At 38.8% G+C, this 22532-nt stretch overlaps 1 protein-coding gene and 1 long non-coding RNA gene across 2 annotated transcripts in view; one reads left to right on the forward strand and one right to left on the reverse strand.

The window, feature by feature from the left end:
• BCL9 (BCL9 transcription coactivator) overlaps nt 1-21227 on the forward strand; it is a 35809-nt gene extending 14582 nt beyond the window's left edge. The window contains exons 4-7 of the mRNA XM_087966620.1: nt 3407-3503; nt 3830-6074; nt 11007-11267; nt 19137-21227. Coding sequence (XP_087822746.1) covers nt 3407-3503; nt 3830-6074; nt 11007-11267; nt 19137-20239 — 3706 coding nt within the window. The 3' untranslated portion in view covers nt 20240-21227. The remainder of the gene's footprint in view (nt 1-3406; nt 3504-3829; nt 6075-11006; nt 11268-19136) is intronic.
• The window catches only part of LOC148130449 (uncharacterized), a 484585-nt gene that overhangs the window by 161607 nt on the left and 300446 nt on the right, over nt 1-22532 (reverse strand). The window lies entirely within an intron of this gene.

Genomic DNA, 22532 nt, shown 5'->3' on the forward strand with positions numbered 1-22532 from the left:
AGTTTGGTGACCCCTGATCCAAAGGGATGAGCCTGAGAGAGGAAAAGAGAGAGAGAAAAGAAAGAGAGAAAAAGAGAGAAAAGAAAGAGAAAGGGGAAAGAAAGAAAAAGGGACAAAGAAAGGGGAGGATGGAAGGAAGGGACAGAAACAAAAAGAAATAAAGAAGGAGGGAGGGAGGGAGAGAGGAGAAAGATAATGAGATATCTAAGCCATAATCATCTCAATTATGACAAATCACGGCTTGAACTATCTTGCTTTGAATGTTATGAGTCTATCTCATATATTAGGTTCACCTTTTAAGTTGTATTACTGAAATAAATGAACTTTTGCACGATATTCTAATTTTTCGAGTTTCACCTGTATATGACACTGGAGAACTTAAAAATAGGAACCAAATACAAATTCAAGGAAAGGAGATAGCATGGTGGCCCTTTGCACAAATATAAACCCATTATAAAAAAGATAGAGAACAATTTGGCTTTAATACGATTCCACAAGAATTAGATAAAATATGGCTAGGACAGGAAAAGAAAACAATTAGTAAAACATATAAATATCCTTTGGATTACAAATTAAAAGAAGAAACAGTTACAGAATCTATGATAATTTGGGCTAAAAACATGGGTCATAGTGTTGAATTAGATAAGTCTGAACACATTTGGCAAACAAATTATAAATTAAGCATGTCAGTCTCATATAAAGAAAACTTATATAAAATGATTCATCGCTGGCACCTACCTCCTGCGAGACTGGCTAAGATGTTCCCCAACCTACCACCCAATTGTTGGAAATGTAACTACGCAAAAGGAACATATTTTCACATGTGGTGGACTTGCCCATGTGCTTAGAAATTTTGGAGAAATATTAGAAATAGGATTTTAAATTTAACAAAACAAAATTTAAAACTTGAACCCCAAACCTTTCTGCTAAGTATGATAGATTCAAACATGGAGAAAAAATATCAATATTTAATTTTGCACATCTTAACTGTGGCCAGAATAACCTATGCACAAAACTGGAAACTGTCTTTCATTCCTTCAGAGGATATGGTAATTTAAAAAAATACATGAATGCACTGAGATGGATAGCCTAACCAAATTGTTAAAAAATAAACAAGATAGTGACTATTATGAAATATGGAACATTTGGTATGATTGGTTAAAGAAAAGGTAATATTTGATATTTGGATAAGTTATGGAAATGGCAGAAGACGTGCATTTAATCACAAACTATACAGAGAAATTAAAACATTAAAAGAACGAAGGAATTATTGAATTAGATAAGGTAGATCATGTCAATGATAAAGATAAAAAAAATTAACCATTGCTCAATGTATGCTGTAAAATTGTGTGTGTGTGTGTGTGTTCAAGTACTGCAGCTCAGAACATTGGACTGCTGTGAGGAAGTTTGGAGGAAAGGAGGGGAAGAGCGGTAACTCCCTGAGTAGAAGTAGAAAACAAAGATTATCCGTTAGACTGAGATAATGTGGGGGCCAACTTCAGTCTGCGTGAGAACTGGATGGAAGAGATTGGTCAGGGGAAATTATATTAGGTAGAGACAGATTAATTTAGAGGTTGGGTCAATTGCCAAGAAAGAGAGATTCTCTGGAGAGAGATTTGTAGTGGCATGTAACCCTTGGGAAAACTCGGGATGGGAGGGACTGTATAAATCAATAGAGGACCTGGTAAGGAGAAGAGGATTATGGTTATAATAACAAACGTTTGGTAGGATATGGGCAAAATGAGTTTTACAGGGCATTGGAAAATTATGGCCACTTTCTACTTCAGTGATTTCTTCCCCAAATCTTAAGTCAAGATGGTTAGAACTTGAGATCAAGATAAATGTCAGGTCCACTTGCAATAAATCTATCACTGTCCATGACCATTGTGAACAAGAGGGCAGATACTGATATTACCGAAAACTGTAAGTTTGAGTATCTGAGATGTGTTCACTTGAGTTTCTGGTGCTACATTAGGCTTCATACTTAGGCAAGGAGGAGTGGCAGTCATTTTCTGTGACACCTTGTGAGAAGCTCTATTTTGTGTGTGACTGGAGGTAAGACTTTGCTTGTGTGGTAAGGATTGTGGGAGAAGCTAGGAATGCTACTGTTCTGCTATTGAATTCCAGTTCAAATTGCTAGCACTTAACAGTGAGTTGGTTGTTGATTCCTTTGTACACTAGATTTCGTCTTCAACTCAGAACAGATGGCATGTGTTGGTGGAGGACATTTCTTTTAGCAGCTTGTCATAGATTATTCCTATAATTTGGATTGGGTTAATCAGGCCCAATATTTTCTGCAGAGAGAATGGTCCAATTAAAATGATTTCTCTTAAGTTCCTAATAGACTTGACAGGCTTATAAAGGCATTTGGAAATTTATGAATGATTGAATGGGAAGTTCTGTTGGGCATGTAGTTAAGTTTTGGAATGCCAAAACAATACAAATGCTTGGTAGGATTGCTGCTGAGTGATTTCTTCTATTTGTTGGTCCTAGGGGAGTACTTTAAGGAATTCCCTCAGATGAAATGGCAGAAAAGATACCAAGAATGACAATGTAGGCGGGGAAGTGAACATAATTGAATGTGGATACAAATTTAGGTCTGAGCCTAATTTACAGTACTAAAGGGATTAAGTGTTGTTACTTCTCTACCATTCTGCATTTTTTAAATGACCTGAATCCTGTTGAGTAAGGTTAGGTCAGAACCAGGAATGAGTTTCTATGAAGGCATTTGTGGATAGAGTTACTCATTTTTGCACAGTGTTGGATTGGGAATCAGTCTAAAGAGTTGACCGAGATTATGCCCTTGAAATTGTGAATCTCCCAATTGACTAGAATCCTTGGTAAAATTACTTCTGCTACTTGTGAACTTGATCTTATCTTGGCTTGTGTAGCTAGTATGAAGGTCTGAATGTCAGTAAATGCCTTTTTAAGAAATGTCTTGAAAGTTGTGCTGGTATGACTCCTGCTGAAGAGGACTTCCCTGAACCCACTCATATTAAATGACTATTGCCTAGTCACCATCCTTTCCTTTTTAGAGAAGTTTGTGACAAAGAATTCTGGAACAAGCAGATTATTATACCTGTTTAGTTCTAGTCATAAAAGTCATATTGTTTGCTGTCTATGGCAGGATTTGGTTGCAGGGAACATGTCTCTCGTCCTGATGCCTCTCTTCAAGATTTATCTGTATGAGGGAAAACATAAGATATGGCACTGGATTTGTAGAATTATTTGATTATAGGTATATGTTCCTTTGTCTGACATTAGCTACTAGAATCTATTCAATTGGAACAGTTTTTTTTATATATTTTATCAACTGTCGTTTTGGGTTATAAGAATTTTTAATGGCAGAGAAGAACATTCTAGAATCTAAATGATGTCTTAGATGCGTCTGTTTTGTTTTCCTTAGGGCTGCAGAAGCTGTATTGAAGGGACAAGTAGAAACTATTGTCTCTTTTCACATTCAGAACATCTCTAACAAGGCAGAACGAAACAGTGTATCCTTGGTAAGTAACTTGATAAATGGGAGAAGAGAATGTAGGATAGAAAGCTGGACAAAAAATTGTTATATATTATTTGTATTACTGTGCATTTTTTCCAGGTCCTCATTTGCCAAAAGAGGCAGGCTTACTTTATGTAGTTCGATTTGGGTGGGTTACTTTTTATTTTGATTCAGGTAGAAAGAAGGTTCTGGCAGAGGAGACATAAAAATGTTGTAACCCAAAATAAATTCCTCATCTTCAGAAGTTGAATAAGATCAGATGATAAAATCTTATGTTTGTGAAAGCATCTTTGATCAGTTTCTTCTTGTGAAATTCTCTATTTTCTTCAGAACACTCAGCTTCCGCCTCTCCGAAATGATACAAAGCCTCAAGTTCCATCACAGCTGCCTACTTCGCAAGAGCAAACTCCTCCCCAGAACGCAAAAATGCAGCAGACTCCTCCCATTCCAGTTCCAGCACCAGCACCAGCACCTAAACCTACTAGCTCTTCTTGCCCTATTGACCAAGACAATCCTGGCCTGGAAAGTAATGTGATGCCCGCAGGAAGTCCTGCAAACTCCACTCCTCTACAAGCTGAAGGATTTGGGCAAACTTCAACCCCCAATAATCGAGCAGTTAGCCCAGTTTCCCAAGGGAGTAATAGTTCCACTGCAGATCCTAAAGGTCCCAACCAGCAAGTATCTGGAGGAGATCCACCAAATATGGGTGAAAATCCAGATGGGCTATCCCAGGAACAACTGGAGCATAGAGAACGTTCGTTACAAACTTTGCGAGATATTCAACGAATGCTTTTCCCAGATGAAAAAGAATTTGCTGGAGGCCAAACTGGGGGGTCCCAGCCAAATTCTGCAGTTCTGGATGGTCCCCAAAAGAAATCTGAAGGGCCAATACAGGCAATGATGGCCCAATCTCAAAGTTTAGGTAAAGGACCAGGACCCCGGACAGAAGGAGGGGCTGCATTTGGTTCCCAAGGGCACAGAGACATGCCATTTTCACCAGATGAAGTTGGACCGCCATCCATTAGTTCTCAATCTGGTCCTATTGTACCAGACCATCTGGATCATATGACCCCTGAACAAGTAGCCTGGCTGAAATTGCAGCAGGAGTTCTACGAAGAGAAACGGAGAAAGCAAGAGCAAGTTGTACAGCAGTGTTCCTTACAGGACATGATAGTTCACCAGCATGGCCCACGAGGATTAGTTAGAGGTCCTCCACCTCCATATCAGATGACCCCAGGTGATGGCTGGGGACCTGGAGGCCCTGAACCCTTTCCTGAAAGCATAGCAATGCCTCACTCACTACCTTCAAGAGGCATGCCCCCCCATCCCAATGTACCCAGCAACCAGATGCGACTGCCTGGATTTTCTGGAATGATAAATCCTGATATAGAAGGTCCCAGTGTCCCAAACACCACGGGTAGACCTGGGCTTTCAAGTGTTCCTTGGCCAGATGATATGCCAAAAATTTCAGATGGCCGCAATTTTCCTCCTGGGCCAGGTGTGTTCAGTGGTCCTGGACGAGGGGAAAGGTTTCCAAATCCTCAAGGTTTGCCTGAAGATATATTCCAGCAGCAATTAGCAGAAAAACAACTAGGACTTCCTTCTGGCATGAGCATAGAAGGAATTAGGCCTGGCATGGAGATGAACCGGATGATTCCCCCTCAGAGACACATGGAGCCTGGCAATAACCCCATGTTTCCACGTATGTCAGTTGAGGGACCCATGAGCCCTTCTCGGGGGGAATTTCCAAAAGGAATACCACCTCAGATGGCAGCTAATAGAGAGTTGGAATTTGGGATAGGCACCAGCAGCATGAAAGGGGATGTCAATCTGAATGTCAACATGACTTCCAATCCACCAATGTTACCTCAGAAAATGAGGGAAGCTGGAGTGGGTCCAGAAGAAATTATGAAGATGCGCCCAGGTATCTCAGAAATGCTCCCCACTCAGCAAAAAATGGTTCCTTTGCCATTTGGTGAGCATCCTCAACAAGACTATGGAATTGGCCCAAGACCTTTTCATCCTATGTCTCAGGGCCCAGGTGTTGGTCTTCGGAATCATAGAGAGCAAATAGGGCCTGACCAAAGGACTAACAATCGTCTTAGCCACATGCCACCACTACCTCTGAACCCCTCCAGTAATAATCCAAACAGCCTCAACACGACTCCTCCGGTTCAACGCAATCTTGGACGCAAACCTCTGGATGTCTCTGTTGGTGCAAGCCAAGTTCATTCTCCAGGCATAAATCCACTTAAATCTCCCACAATGCGCCAGGTTCAGTCTCCCATGCTGGGTTCTCCTTCTGGAAACCTGAAGTCTCCCCAGACTCCATCACAGCTGGCAGGGATCCTTGCTGGTCCAACTACTGCAGCCGCAGCTGCTTCAATCAAATCTCCCCCAGTTATGGGTTCTGCTGCCGCTTCACCTGTCCATCTCAAGTCTCCATCCCTCCCTGCACCTTCTCCTGGATGGACTTCATCTCCAAAGCCCCCATTGCAGAGTCCTGGAATCCCCCCAAACCACAAAGCATCTCTTGCTATGTCTTCACCAGCCATGATGGGAAATGTTGAATCAGGTCAGGCTTATTTTTTCTTATGTCTTTTTGATCAGTAGTGTCCCTTGCTTGTTCCTAAATTGTTCTTCTCTGTTGCTATTAACAAAGCTCAGCAGTTGAGCGGGTCAATTTGTTTCTCTTGAGAATTTAGTCGTGAGAATACAGTCTCTTTGAGTTCTATGGTTAGTAGAAATATAGTAAAAATCATCTAAATCTTTAGCAGTTCTTAAAAGTAGGTAAATACAATGTCTTCATTTATTTTACAAGAAAAAAAAAATCTAAAATGGAGAAGCCATGTGAGACCAGTGGCTTTTCTAAGATGCCTTTCCTTTTTGGCATTGTGTTAACACATAACACATAACCTCAATGCTAGAGACCAGCAAAATCCTCAACCTTCAGCTTTTATAGAGGTAGTCATATTTGCTGATGATCAATTAATCAAGAGCATTTGATTATCAGAACCTGGCTGCTGCTTAGTCCCTTTATACTTATGGAAGCAAAAAGGATATGCTTAATTTTTCACACATGACTTCTCCATTTTAGATTTCTTTTTGTAAAATAAATGATGGCAAGGTATAATATGTCATGTGTTGTGTTCATCTGAGGCTGTATTTGCCTGCTTTTTAGAACAACTAAGGAGCAGATGATTTTTTCTATGTCCTGATACATAAAAATCATAGAACTCAAGACGGCATACTTTTTCACATGACTGTATCTTCCCTCTTTAATGTTCAAACTAAAGCAAAGGGCTAGGGGTCAGTAATCTAGTAACAGAATTGGTGGAAAACTGAATTGATAATTGAGTAAGCTGTTTAAATGTATGTTCCTTGTTTAGCAGCCTGACGTACCTATCTAATTTGATTGATTACATTATTAAGCAGAACTATTGAGAACACGGCCATTAGTTTAGAGGACCATTTTGAAATAGGATGTCCTTTATATCCATACTGTTGTAATAATACTGAAATAACTTGTTATTGCTGCCTTCTGGGAACATTCTTGATCAAATCTATACCTTGATGATCTGTGGTGATCTTCCTTCCAAGTATTAATTGGATGCGGCCCTGCTTAGCTTTTTGATGTCAGTCAGGATTGGTTAGATTCTGGCACCAATCTGAGTGTGGCATAAAATTGTCACAAAGAAATTTTTGAAAAAAGACCCAGAAATGGTAAACTATCTGTATTTTAGTGGATTCTAGAGATGTCACACAAATGCTCTTTCTCACTATGCACTCTCATGGAAGTTAGTTTAGTATTGGATTTGACTCTATTGTGAATTGTCAGAGAAATGTCAGTTGAAATTTTAATGGGTTTTACTGTTCCACAAAATGGAATTCCTTGGTTTTGATTCACATGGCCTTGTTTTCCCTGCAGAATTGCAAGTGCCATTTAATCTTCCAGATTTATAGTTTTCCAGATTTAAAGGCAATGGACTATTCTCACCCTGTAAGGTTGTAATAAAGCAAGTCTCTAGTGTGCAATGTTTGCATGTAGTTGCTTGATAGATCCAGCCTTGGGAGCAATTCAGTCTATGAAATCATATTATTCGGGGGAATTAGGAAGGCAACCAAGTCAACTATTTGGATACACTGTCCTCTGGTGTTTCAGAGAAATCATTGCAATGGAGCAGCAATCTGCTTTTGTTAATAGTAGGGATCTCTTGTAATTCTCAGGCAAACAGAATTTTTACCTTAATAGTGATGAAACTTTTGAAAGTTTATGAAAGTGTTGCTAGTTTCCTATCATTGTTCAACATGATAATGGTGAGACCACAGCTGTACATAATTTTTCCAGCTCATATATGCTTTTTCCTTTAAGTAACCCAGGCAAGGGAATTATGGAATGTAAGGGTAGGAGGGGCTCTTGGGGACCATCTAGTTCAGGGCTGTCAAACTCGCAGCCCACGGGCTAGATGTGTCAAGTGCTGGCCATGCCCACGCCTGATTTAGTGAAGAGGGGAAAAGTCCCGATACGTCACATGATGCCGCTGTGACAATGTGAGTTTGACACCCCTGATCTAGTTCAATCCCCTTCCCAGTGTAGGAATGAATTCCTACATGTATTATACACAAAGGTGTATAATAGATTTGACATTCCTAGGGATATTCGTAACAAAGGAAATTATTTGGCATTGCTGAAAAAAATGATTAAAAAATGTGAAAATGCAGTAAATGTTTCTAAATACAAGATCATGCACTTAGGAAAAAAGAATACTTGCAAATTTGGTGACCTTCTAGCTCCTCATCTAAACAATTATACCACCACTGATGTATACTCACTGGGAAATATTGTTCATTTAAATCAGGGATGTCAAACTCAAGGCCCGCGGTCCGAATCCAGCCCACGGTGTAGTCAGATCCGTCCCGCGGGGCCATCCTGTTCTACCCAATGCAAAGAGAAAAGATCGGGCCAGCCTGGCTTCAACCCAGTCTACCCAGCGCAAAGAGGAAAGATCAGGCCAGCATGGCTTTGACCCGGTCTACTCAATACAAAGAGGAAACATGCCAGCAGTTTGGGGAGTGGCATCAAGCTGGCCATGCCCACCCAATTGGCCACACTGACCCAGTTGGCGATGCCCCTCCCCCCAGGTCAACCACAGCCCTGATGTGGCCCTCAATGAAATTGAGTTTGATACCCCTGATTTAGATTTATATCCAGCTAATGTAGTATGGCACAGCCTGCATTTTTGCATCTTCTCTGCTAGAATTTCTTGGGAAATCATGTCAAATGTTTAAGTCAAGGTAATATGCCCAGTGTATGACCACAATCTCTTAAACTGGTCACCCTATCAAAAAAGGAGATGTTGATTTAGCATGATTTGTTCATGATAAACCCACATTGGCTTCTTTTAAGCAGTCATTCTATTCCCAATGATGCCAAAGTAAAGCTACTTTAGAGTTTTGCCTAGTATCAGAGTTAAGCCAGCTCATCTATAGTTACCAGGAAGGTGCTTCTTTTTTCAAATCTTCTTTTGAAGATTTGACCTTTTCTAATCATCTGGAACTATATGTTTCAGGCAGAGGGACTTTGGAATGAGATCAGCAAGCTTTTTCATGACTCATAGATGTGATTGACCTGGTTCTACAAACTTAACTGATTTATAGTAATCAGGTGTTCTCTCCTTACATATCTTGAGGCCCCAATGTCTTTTCTGTTTCACTCCATTTAAACACAGTTCCCTTTGGGGAGAAGACTCAAAGGAAATCAGGAGTCATGCCCTTTTCTTACCACCTATTATTATCTGACTTTATTCGAGCAGTTTCTTTTCTTTTTTTCATTTACTACTGACATAGCAAAAAAGCTGCTTTGATGTCTTTGCCTATTTCCCCTTTAAGCTTAAGCTTTTATAACTTTCTGCAGATAGCTATTTGATGATAAACCTCTTCGATAAAGTAAAATACTCAGATTTCATTTGAATGTGGATTAGAAGTGGTTTCTGAAATTCAAGAGTCACCCTCTGAAATAAAGTTCTCTTCCTCACTTTCTGATTATTAATCTGAGGCAGTAATATTTCCAACCAACACATCCTTGTCCTTTTATTTGTCCTATCTGAATACCAACCAAATTTAATTTTAGAATTATTAAAATAAAGCCCTATGCTGTATCCAGGATGTGGCTTAAATTCTAAAACAATTACTATTATATTAGAATATTAGAGAAAAACTACAAGCTAGTTAGCTGTTTGCATTAAAAACAGTTTATAACAGTGTGTGAACTTCTAAGTGCTTCCTGCTTGTTCAGCTTTACTTCACATGTCCTCTGAAAAGGAGCTATAATGCTTGCATTGAGATTCCCACTAGTAAGGTAACTAATATTTAAAATAAATGTTTAATTAATGTAGGGAAGATTGTGAAAATGGTAGTGTTTTTGGGGGGGGGGGGGAGGATAGGTTGATCAGGGTCAACGAGGCAGTCTCTTTGCAAAGTCCACCTTCCCATTGCATGTTTAATACAGGCCTGGGAAGGGCTTAATTTCATTTCATGGTATAAAACATACTGGGACTTCCTATGGGGGTGTTGAAACAGGGTACTAAAAGTTTAATTAGTAGGAGTTGGAAAATGTCTCCTTGCTGTGAGGTGAGCAGCAAACAAATGGAATAAACAAATGCTTGCTTTCAAACTGCTGTATAATCCCATGTAGTACATGTATTGTATATAACTCTTAACACTTGTGCATTTCTTGCAATAAAAATATCATCAAAAGCTGCAGTTGTTTCACTTGAGATGTAGCCCATTTTCCTTCCTTCCTTTCATTTAGCTGCTCACGTGACTCAGTATGGCTGTGTTGAAGACAGACTTAGCTATCACAGAAAGCAAAATGAGCAACAAGCACAGCATTTGTCTTTTCACGGTCCTGTCCTGTTTTTTCTTGAACATTGATGGACTAACAGTGGGAAGATCCTATCTTTACAAATTAGATAAAGGTCAATTAAATTACAGCACCTTTCTCTATCCCATCAAAAGAATTCTAAAACACTTTGAAGCTTAATTAGCCTTGAATAGTTAGATCTTGTAGTTTCCTGTAATCATTTATTCTGAAACACAGTGTGGCCAAAGGGTGGTCTTTGGGGAGAATGACTGTTGGGTTCAATTGTTTTTTGGTAGACAAATTGTAGAACAGTTTCCTGATAATAGGATTTTTAGGCTCATCATAGCTCAGTGGGAGATCATGTGCTTTGCATACAGCAGATTCTAAGTTCATCCCTCACATGTTCAATTTAAAAGGTCTAGCAGTAGAAGTGATGAGGAAGGTATTTTCCTGCTGAGGAAAAAGTTCTATAAGTACATGAAAAGGCAAGATTAGAACAAACAAAAATAATGACATGCTATTAAGTAATTTCAAATAGCCGCAGGACTTCTAACTTAGAAGCCAGGAACTTTTGGCAATGCATATTTTTCTAATGAAGTTCATTAAATAATGTAAAAATATTAACTTGCATGTATTTGTTTCTAGGTGGTGCACCCCCTTCAACGGTTAGTCAGAATGCTCCTGTGACTCTTTCTGGAAATCTTCCTTCCAGCAGTCCTTATACAATTCCTCCAGAACCCACCCTGTCTCAAAATCCTCTTTCTATTATGATGTCCCGGATGTCCAAGTTTGCTATGCCCAGTTCAACACCACTCTATCATGATGCTATCAAGACTGTAGCCTCATCAGATGATGACTCTCCTCCAGCACGGTCTCCAAATTTACCATCAATTAACAATCTTTCAGGTAACTAGCAAGAATCCTGCAAATGCTGTTAATCAATCACATACAGTTCTACCATTTGCCTTTCTACCATCAGTACGTCTCTGATGGTAGAGAGCACTGTGACTGCCAGATTTTTTTAAATTATACAGTGGTGCTTAAAGGTTTATGAACCTTTTGAATTTTCAGTATTGATGCATGCATATATAGATCCACACAAGTCATCAGACTAGTTAAAGAAAACCCATTTAAACAAATGGGTCAAAAACATTTTGTTTCTTCATTTGTTCACTGAGAAAAATACAGGCGATATATTTGTGTATGGCAAAAGTATGTGAACCTTTTCTTTCAGTAACTGGTGTGTCCATCATGGACAGCAATAGTTGGAACTAAATGGTTTCAATAACTGTCTTGCATATCAACTTGGAAGAATTTCAGTCCATTCCTCCTTACAAAACAACTCTGGGATGCTGGTGGACTTCCTTGCATGAAATGTCCACTTACAAACCTTTCACAATATTTCTATGGGATGAAAGCCGGACTTTCATTTGGCCATTCTCAAACAACTTTCTTTTGTTTTAATCATTATTTGTTTCGATCACTTGTGTGTTTGGGTTGTTGTCTTGCTGCACAGCCAACCTTTTTTTGAGCTTCACTTAATGCTCTGACATTTTCCTGTAGAATTTGCTGGTGTAATTCCACATTTCTGTAGAATTTGCTGGTACAATTTCTTGCCAATGATAACAAGCCATCCCAGCACAGAGGCAGCAAAGCAGACCTGAATTACCATGCTGTCACTACCATGTTTCACAGATGGATTAAGGTTTTTATGCTGAAATGCACTGTTTGCGTTTTGCCAAACATAATGCTTTTCATGCAAGCCAAAGCTTCTCTTTTGGTTTCATCTATCCAAGAACACTCTTCAATAAACTTATAGCTCAATGATTCTCAACCTTTTGTTCACCATGGACCCAAAGACCTTTTGTGGCCATGGATCTACAAGATTTTACTGAAGATTTCAGTCATAATATTTCTTCAATCCTTCGCAGAGACCCTGTGATGGCATCGCAGCCCCCAGGGATCCACAGACCCCAGAGAACCCATATTCTAGCTTATGCATGTGGCCATTGCTCATTGCAAACTGTAGATGGGCATCAATGTTCTTTTTTGATAGTAATGGCTTTTTCCTTGAAAGCCAGCAGACCTACCATCATTGTTCAGTACTCTCCTGATGGAGGTCTTATGAACATTGACATTCATCAATGCAAGAAAGGCCTTTATTTTCTTAGATGTTAACCTGGATTTCTCTGAGACCACCAGAATATTAGGCCCCTTATTCTTAGTTGGTGAGCTACTCTTGGCTAGGGTAACAATGGTGTTGAATTGCTTCTATTTGTACATGATTTGCCTGACAGTGAGCTGGTAGAGTCCAAACTTTTTTAAAAAATAAAAATTAAAGCCTTGGGAGTATCAATAACTGATTTTAAAGATTCTCAGGAATTTATTTTCAAAGCCATGCATACTTGTGTTGTAAAGATCAGACTTTGACAGTGAATGCGCAAAATTCCTTTATTTAAATAAATTCAAAACTGTTCACAAACTTTTAAGCACTACTATAATTTCCAGTATAAAGATTAGGGAAAAAAGAGTTTGTTCCTATCTCTCTTTAAAATAAGTATGCTTATAATACCTGTGAGTTAGTTCCTAGTCCAGGAACCATATTCACTTTTATTAATGTTTTATTAATTACATTTCTTAGTACTTAATAAACATTGTGTTGTTTGGGTATTTAATTTGCTTAACAATATATTTTACATTCTTAATCTCTACCCCTTTTTTCCAGCCACTGATAAAATAGATTCCATGTTTGATAATATTCTGAATCTTCTTTCTGTTTCACTTTTAATGTCAGTCTGTCCATTTCTGCACACTCTAATATCTTCTAAATTATTTCTTCATCTCGTGGCATTTCTTCATTTTCAGCATTGCACAAATACAATCCTTGCTGCTGTCAAGACGTGCAATATTAAATACATACTTTTCTTATCAAGTTTAGCTGATATTATACTTAATAAAAATAGTTCAGGTTTAAAATCTACATGTTTTCCAATCATCTTTTCTAACTATGTATTTGTCCCCAAATTTTTTTGCTTTACCACAAGTCCACCACATATGATAGTCTCTGCCCATTTTTTGATTGTTTCCAACATTTGCTAGACATATTTTTAAACGTTTTAGATAGCCTAGCCAGTGGTAAGTGCCATCTATAAAACATTTTATATAGATTTTCTTTATACGAAGTTGCCATTGTTAGTTTATAATTCTTTTCCCATAAATTTTGCCATTCCTCTAATTCTATATTATGACCATTTTTTTTCTCACTGTACCATTGTATTTTTTACTTGTACATTTTCCATTTTCAAATTTAGTAAAAAGTTATAAATCTTCTTGATTAATTTTTCATCCAAATTCAACAGTGTTTGATCAAAGGGTGTTTTCCTTTTATAAAAGCCATACTTTTTCCATATCTAAATAATATCTAGTTTGCATTTGCAATTGAGGCCACCCTGATAATTTAATGTCCTGGTCTTCCAGCTCTTGCTTCGATTTTAATTTTCCTTCAGAGTTCAAAATGTCTTTTATATGTCACTTTTTTTTTTCAAACTTCACCAGATTTGGGTATGTAAAGGCTTTCATCGTTGAGAGCCATTCTGGAATTTTTGAATATATTTTAGGTTTTATTTTTTCCCATACAGATATTAGTGAGTTTCTTATATAATGATTTTGAAAATATCTCTGGATTTTATTCTTCTCAAAGCATAGGAAGGCATGCCATCCCAATTGTTGGTCATGTCCTTCTAAATATAACAATCTCTTGTGTCTAGTTGTCTATTCTTTTAGCCATACATATATTACTTGGTAATATAAAAACCAATCTGGCAATCCAAACGCTCCATTTACTTTAGATTCTTGGAACATTTTCAGCTTTATTCTCGCTTTTTTCCTTGCTAATCCTTGCTAAGTTAATTTATTCAAGTCCTCAAAAAATGTTTTTTCAATTTTTATGGGTGTTTGAAACAGGAAAAGCAGTTTCGGTAAGATATTCATTTTTTACTGTAGTGATTCTTCCCAACATTGATAAGTGTAGGTTTTTCCATTTTTTCCAAATCTGATTTTATTTGCTTAAATAATTTTATATAGTTATCTTCCTTTACTGGTGTATACCTCCAGGAAGCATATTCGTGTGGATGCTAATGTTTCCATAAATAGCTATGTTAGAAAACGTGAAGTGATCATGCTGACTGATATTTTAGAATAGAACAGAACAGAGCGCCCAATTTTGGGCCTAGTAGGCCTTCCTGTAGCCTCCTGGGAACAAAAACGGGATGTGGGTGTTTTTGTTTCCAGGAGGCTGCAAGGAGGCCTACTAGGCGCAAAATGGGAAGCACAGGGGGCCACGTTGCACCCCCATGCATGCGCACATGACCCCCCTTGCATGCGCATGCATCTCCCACATGCTCCCTGCCCCCCATGCATGCACAGCATAGATCCAAAAATTAGCTGGCCATGGGAGGTGTGTGCGCATGTGCAATGAAGCTGAGCTGGGGCGATGGGTCACGTGCCCGCAGAGAGAGCTTTGCATGCCAACTGTGGCACACATGCCATAGGTTCACCATCATGGCCCTATACCATTTCAGACAAATGGTTGTTCAATCTCTTCTTAAAAACTTCCAGTATTCGAGCATTCACGACTTCTGCAGGCAAGTTGTTCCACTTTTATTTTCATAAAAGCCAGAAGCAGATTCCAAGAAAGGATTCTTGATAATTATTTTGCCTTTCTTTATCAGATTAAGTGTTGTTTTAGATGTTTATCTAATGCAGTTAGACTTTTTATCTTGAAGTGCTAGCGCTTGAATTGAATGTGTACTAATGACAGCTCTTATTTTTTCAACAAAATAGATTTTTTTAAAAAAATTATATGATTGTAGTCCTGTAGCAATAAGGTTCAGAGAGACTAGTGTGGCCAATAAGATTGTGTGAAAGATTAAGTAATTTGATTTGGAGATAAGTCTGAACTACTTTAAATTAAATAATTGAATTAAATGTTTAAATTACTCAAAAAATATCAAGTGAAAGCAAGTGATTTTCAGAATACTTTGGAGAGCATTTAAATGATGGGTTTTCTGACTTTTGGAGATTTTCAATCATTTTTGCATATTTCTTTAGATTTGAGGTTGAATGTATGAAGGTTCTTTGATATATGAAAAAAGTTTTAATTATTTCTGCAAATAGAAATATTGAATACTGAAATTCATCCTGCTTTTTATGTGTCAGTTTTAGCTAGAATTTGTGTAAGCAGATTTGCTTGGAAGAAGAAAAAGAATTCATTTTTAATCTCTTTGTCTTCCTTATGTGATTTGGATTTTCTGGTATAGGCTTGGATCTTTTATCCTTACTGTTTTTTGCTTCTCACTATATGTACTGTATTGCTTGTTGGTCTCGGTACTGCCTATCTGCTATTCATTAGCACTTTTAGTCCCCCTCATTCATACTACTTTTTAGAAAAAGTGATTTTCTTTTTTTTCTGTTTGTAATGTATGTCTTGTCTGATTCTGAATGAGTTCTTTTCATTCAGTTTGAAACTGCATCCTTGCTGTTGGACTATTTTATATATAATTCAGATAAAATAAAGTCTGAAAAATGTGTTACTAGAAATTAAGTTGCAGCGTACAAACACATTTTCCTTAGAAGAATTTGCTTTGCCAATAGCTATGCTTACACATCTAGAACCAGGGGTGCTTAGGCCTGGCCTATGGAGCCGGTCTGGAAATAGCAAAGGACCGGATCGCGGTGCCTCTGCTAGCCAAAATGGGCCATGGGGAGCTGCGAGAGACCCCCCCCCCTCCCATTTTCAGCCTGGGCGGCCTTCTGCAACACTCCGCCAGCCAAAACGGTGCAGGAGCCCCCAAGCAGCCCCCCCACAGACCGTTTTGGCCGACAGGGTGTTGCAAGAGGCCATTCATCCTGGCTCCTCCCTCCCCCCCCCCACCCATGGAGGACAACTATAATGTTGATCTGGCCTTCTAAGAAATCCAGTTTGATGCCCCCGATCTAGAAAAACAAGTGGTTCTTGAGAGTGAGATCATTAAACTGTTGTAAGAGTTTATTCTTTAAAACAGTTTTAGAAAGCTTCTATATATAAATCGAGAGTTTTCCAACATTGATTCAGCAATTTTTGTAAGCTCTTTGGAGAAATTTGGAATCTGGTGTTGGTGACCATTAATATTCTTCCACAAAACATATTACAAACCTGTGTGATCAAACTCTGCAGGGTTGATGTTATCCTATGCTCTTTTCTTTTAAAGATAAGGCAAGAAAAGCATGCAGAGCATGCATCTGGAACCCCTTTGCTGGCAGTGGCTATAGGAGACATCTGTATTTTCTCTTAGTAAAAAAAGTAACTTGGTATATTTCTGTGTGTGTATTTCTTCCATTATGTTGTGTGTGTACATGCACTCTAGAAAATACAGAGCATTTTTAGATGTTTTGTATTTCAACTTTATTATTTTTATAAATAACTCAAGGCAATCAATGTTCCTAATACTCCTTCTTCCTCCTATTCCCCACAACAACCACCCAGAGGTGAATTGGGCTGTGATAAAGTGACTAGCTCAAAGTCACTTAGCCGGCTTTCATGCCAAAGGTAGGATTAGATCTCAGAGTTTCCTGGTTTCTAGTCTGGTGCCTTAACCACTAGACCAAACTGGCATACACTACACTCTGATGAGAGGAAAAGAGAAGCTTAGAATGGAAGAGTCAGTCATGTTTAAAGGTACTAATTCTCCCATAGTACTGAGTTTTGGGGGATGGAGGTGGTGGTGGATGTTTTTCTCCATAGCCCTCAGACAAATCTATTTTTGTACTTAACATATTTCCTGTCTGTGCCTGACACACCAAATTGGGTCTCATTCCATGCAGTTTTCAGAATTACTATACTATACTAATTTTCAGAATTACTATACCATACTAGTTACAAACTCTGTTACAATGGACATTGACGGAAGCCAGTTGCGAAGGTCGCAATGGTGAGCATGGGAGGCTGTGACTGACCTAAATCTGTACCAATTGACAAGCACCCAAGTCACAATCATGTGATGCAGGGATGCTGCAGAGGCCATAAGCCAAGGGCCAGTCGTAAATCTACATTTTCATTGCTGTCAACATTTTGAACCATTGCTGAACGAGGCAGCCATTAGTCAAGGACTACCTGTATGTAATTTCTTTGCCATATCATACTGGGTTGGAAAGACTAGACATGATAGGGAAAGAATAGAAAATACTGTTTCTAGAATTCTTTTCTCTCTTGATCGCTGCCAAATTTATGGATTTTTTCTCTCTAGAGTTTCTAACTGATCTGGCCCATTTTTGAACATGATTTTATTGTTGGCTTCTTCCAAACAATAATTTGGTCTAATTCTGTTTGGCTTTTAGAAAGTTATCCTGCTGACGAACAGATTCCAGGCTTTCTTTTATCTAATTCTCTGTTCAGCATTCTGTAGAGTATAAATGAGACAAACTGAGAAAACATGGCTTTTTGGAACTTTTCCGGCTTCTTTACCAGCAACGTATGAGTATCTGCATCCCCTATGTTTCTGGGCTAGAGTGGTAAAGCCCTTTGTTGGATGTGTTTTTATGTGTTGTTTTTCTGGATTTCCCATCTTGTTTGTTGTATAATATTTATATCTTGTTACTGTTAGATAAGTTAAGCCATAATGTTTCAAGCATAGCTAGCAGCTCCAGCTTTCCTTTACACACACACACACACACACACACACACTAACATAGCAAAGCAGGTATACGGATTAAGTCTGGGCTCAGAAGCACTGAGGAAGAAGCTGAAGTGTGTAATGGAGACAGTGTAATTATCTGTAAAACAGGAAAGGATAAATCTCTGGAGTAAGAACATTGTAGGCACAAGCATATGTTGGATGCTGCTTCAGGCTGTATGATTAGGATCAAGCATACTTACATAGCATAACTGCAAGTTGTTTGCACAAGAGTGGCTTTCTGTGGAACAGACTTTGAGAAATAGTGCTCTGGAGGTCTATACCTGTTTTCATCCTGATTTGCTCCCCAAAAGCTGATGTTTCTGTACTTCCCCATTATAGATTATAGTTGAATTTTGTTTATCAGATCAAATTGGTTCAATTCTTGAATAACAATTTCAGCTCAAAACCTGTAGTCGTTAAATTTTACTCATATCTTGGTTGATCCAGAAACCCCAGTGGTTATTAATGCTTAGAAAAGAGAGAATGCAACAGCAGATGGGTTGTAACTGTCTGGATTTCTTATTTATGTTACCTTAGGAGATTTTGCTTGAAATTGTTATAGCTTCCTGAAACAGTATGGGAGACATATTACCATATTTCTTTCTAAAGCATGATTTAATTATTGTATTGATATTTTCTGAAATGTATTGAGTTTGGGTTTCTCCTGTAAAAGTACTGATGAGATAGTAAGCGGTACTGAAAATACTGACTGTAAGTGATGTATGGCCCTGGATTATGCCCTAGAATCCCTAGAATCACTGCAACATCCTTGCTTTGGCAGAAAAGCCAAAGTTTCAAAAATTTAGTCACTTAGTCATGAGAAAAGCATGATCAATATGGATCTATATTTATGTTTTCCTACATCTTTTTTTTCCTTAAGAGAAAGAAAGGTATCTCTAATAACAGATAATATGGAGGAAACAACTATGTTGAAAAACTGGGTATGGAAATAGCCTGCATGAAACACTTTAGCATAGTAATGAAGAAAAGTGGTTTTGTGTCTGTTAAATGGTTTTGTTTTTACTTATTTTGTTCTAATGTGCTTTTCCCTTGTTTTCTTCAGGAATGGGCATTAACCCCCAGAATCCTCGTGTTTCTGGTCCCAACCAACCAGGCTCGATGGCAACTCTTAGCCCAATGGGAATGACACAGCCACTAACTCATAGTAATCAGTTGCCCTCTCCCAATGCTATGGGAGCCAATATACCTCCTCACGGGGTTCCTGTAGGACCTGGTTTGATGTCACACAATCCAATGATGGGCCACAGTTCCCAAGACCCACCAATGGTACCTCAAGGACGCCTGGGCTTCCCACAGGGATTTCCTCCAGTACAATCTCCTCCCCAACAGATGCAATTTCCTCATAATGGTCCTAGTGGAGGACAAGGCAACTTCCCAGCTGGAATGAGCTTCCATGGGGAAGGACCTCTGGGGCGACCCACCAGCATGCCCCAAAGTTCAACCGATCCAGCACTTTGTAAGTCTGGAGGTCCAGGGGGACCAGACTCTTTCACAGTTCTAGGAAACAATATGCCTTCAGTTTTTTCTGATCCAGAGCTACAAGAAGTGATTCGCCCTGGAGCCACTGGAATACCAGAATTTGACCTGTCCAGGATAATTCCATCTGAGAAGCCAAGCCAGACATTACAGTATTTCCCTCGTGGAGAAGTACCAGGCCGCAAACAGCCACATAATGTTGGGCCTGGCTATTCTCATATACAGGGAATGATGGGAGAACAGAATCCAAGAATGGGGTTGGCATTACCTGGTATGGGAGGCCCTGGTGGCACACCTGATATTCCTCTTGGCACAGCATCCTCTATGCCAGGCCATAACCCTATGAGACCACCTGCCTTTCTGCAACAAGGAATGATGGGACCTCACCACCGGATGATGTCACCAGCACAAACAGCTATGCCTGGCCAACCCACCCTAATGAGCAACCCAGTAGGCATGATTCCAGGCAAGGATCGAGCTACTGCTGGGCTATACAGCCATCCAGGACCTGTAGGTTCACCTGGTATGATGATGTCAATGCAGGGCATGATAGCACCTCAACAGAACATCATGATTCCTCCACAGATGAGGCCACGGGGCATGGCTGCTGATGTAGGAATGGGAGGATTTAGCCAAGGCCCTGGAAATCCAGGGAATATAATGTTTTAAGCTGCTACGTAAAGACTGGATGGTTCCAATCCTTGTTGAGATGAAATTCCAGGAGCACAGTTTGATCATGCAATAGGTGAAAACAGACCAGAGGATGCTTTGGAAAATCTCGAATGTATGGAATTTCCTGAAAACAAATGAATTCATTTTAACAGGTTGTTTTTTTAAAATTTATTTTTTAAAAATTATTTTTGTGTACTTGGGTATCCTGTGATGGCACCTGCTTTGAAAATCTGTAGCTGTATTTTGAGAATTGCCATTTGTCACGAGTTGCACCATTCTCTGTATGTTTACGTCCTTCGGACTGGCTTCTCCCAGGACTCACTTATCTTTGGGGATTATTTTTGTGTACTGTACTATATTGTAAAAGGGATTTTAGCAGAGACTTTAGTCTTGGGGGTGAAAGGCTGTTTACTTTTAGGTGGAAAATCCATCTTCAGAACTTTGGACTATTTTCCTTCAACTCAATCTATAGAAAAACCAAACTACAACCTCAGAGCAGAGTATTAATGAAAAGCACAAAAGGAACTGAAGTTCAGTGAGGGGGGTAAACTTAAAAAAAAAATAAGTTAAGGACATATTTTTCAGATTATGAGTGCTGTCCAGCACTTTGTCTCTCCCTCCCACCCCTTTACTGTCTCCTCCTCTGGCAGCTGCAATACATTGTATTATTTTGGGAGCATATCTAGGAGAGCCCCTTCGTGTGCTGAGAGTGTTACCACTTTCAGGAAGAGGCTGGACTTGGACACTGTTACACTTGAAAGTAGTCTTACTGTTTCTTATTTTCTCAGCACCCCTGCCTCCTCCCTGCCCAGTGACATTAACGTGGGAGTGGAACAGACACTAAAAGTTATCCTGACATTTTTGTGGCTTTTTTTTTTGTCCCCAGCGTAAAACGTTCTGTGTAACCTCCATTAAATTTGGTACAAAACCACTTGCCAGGGCTGTGGTGTCAGAAAAATAAAATATATTGTTTCTTACAAAAAAATGAATCAGTTTCATAATATTCTGCCACAAATTGATAGGTGCCTTGTATTTTCACTCATTTACAAATTTGCCTTGTTTTTGTACTTCAAGAATAGTTATTTACTTTAGTAAGGATTTGTCTAAAATACATATTTCATCTTAAACTATAGACTACCTTACCATGCAAAGTAACAGAAACAATATTATGCCCTCATAAGGTTCTTGAAGAGCTACCATGGCATGTAAAAACAATTCATTGAAGTTTCTAGTGAATTCCTAAGCAAACAGAAGCTATTTCTAAGTTTGCGTAAGCAAACAAACCAGCAACCTCTGCTTGGTACAAATTAAATATAGTGTATGATCCTTAATATATCTACATGGAATGAAAAATGTATTGGAATCCTGCCTGGGCACAGGACCCTTTATATGGTTTTTATAAATGAAAAACCACATCAATTTTTTTTAATGACATGGGTTACCTCAGATGACATACTCTAAATTCAGAAGGATCTTGATTTGAATAATGGGCTGTACTCTACAATGTGCTATACAGTGATGGGAATTGTTAAAATTCTGCACTTAAGTAGGAAAAAACCCAGATACACAGATGGATGCTATCTGGCTCGATAACAGTATCTGTTTAATTATTAAATCTTGTGACAATCTTTATTAAATCTGGTATTCTGATAAAGCATGTCAGATTGTTGCATTTACAAATGTTTAATGTCATGATCACAGAAAATAATTCCATTTTATGCTGCACTGGTTAAACCACACTGGAGTTAATAATTTTAGTTTAGTTTAGTTTTGGTTGCTACAATGCAGGAAGTGTTCTAAGGAGAATCTGCAAAGAAACAAAGCTGGTTTGAAACCAAAGAGGGACTTGAACTCTAAATCCTAACAAAGACCTATTAAAGGAGTTTGGAATACTTAGTCTAAAAAAGAGAAAGCTAAGAAGAAGGTATTTCCGGTATTTGAAAGACTGTCATAGGGAAGAGGTGTGGATTCATTTACCATAGTGCCCAAGAATAGGACAAGAATCCTTACAGAAATCCAAACTCAATAAGGTATAATTTTCTGACAGAAGAGTTACTCTGCCTCCTTGAACTGGAGGTTTTTGAGCAAAAGTTGGTACAATTATTTGTCTGAGATGACTTGATAATGCCTGTTCTGGGCAGTAGGGTGCATTAGAACATCTTGAAGAACCCTTCCAACTCTGATTCTAATTTGTCTTAAGAAAGATGAGTCAACTGGTGAACAAACACCCGAGTCAACAAAACTCTCAGATTGTGTTCTGTCAAGAAGTTTGGGCTCCTCTTAATCATTT

This window comes from Notechis scutatus, chromosome 5, assembly GCF_049901735.1.
Source record: "Notechis scutatus isolate UNSWTSFEM ecotype Mainland chromosome 5, rNotScu1.2, whole genome shotgun sequence".
Classification (NCBI taxonomy): Eukaryota; Metazoa; Chordata; class Lepidosauria; order Squamata; family Elapidae; genus Notechis; species Notechis scutatus.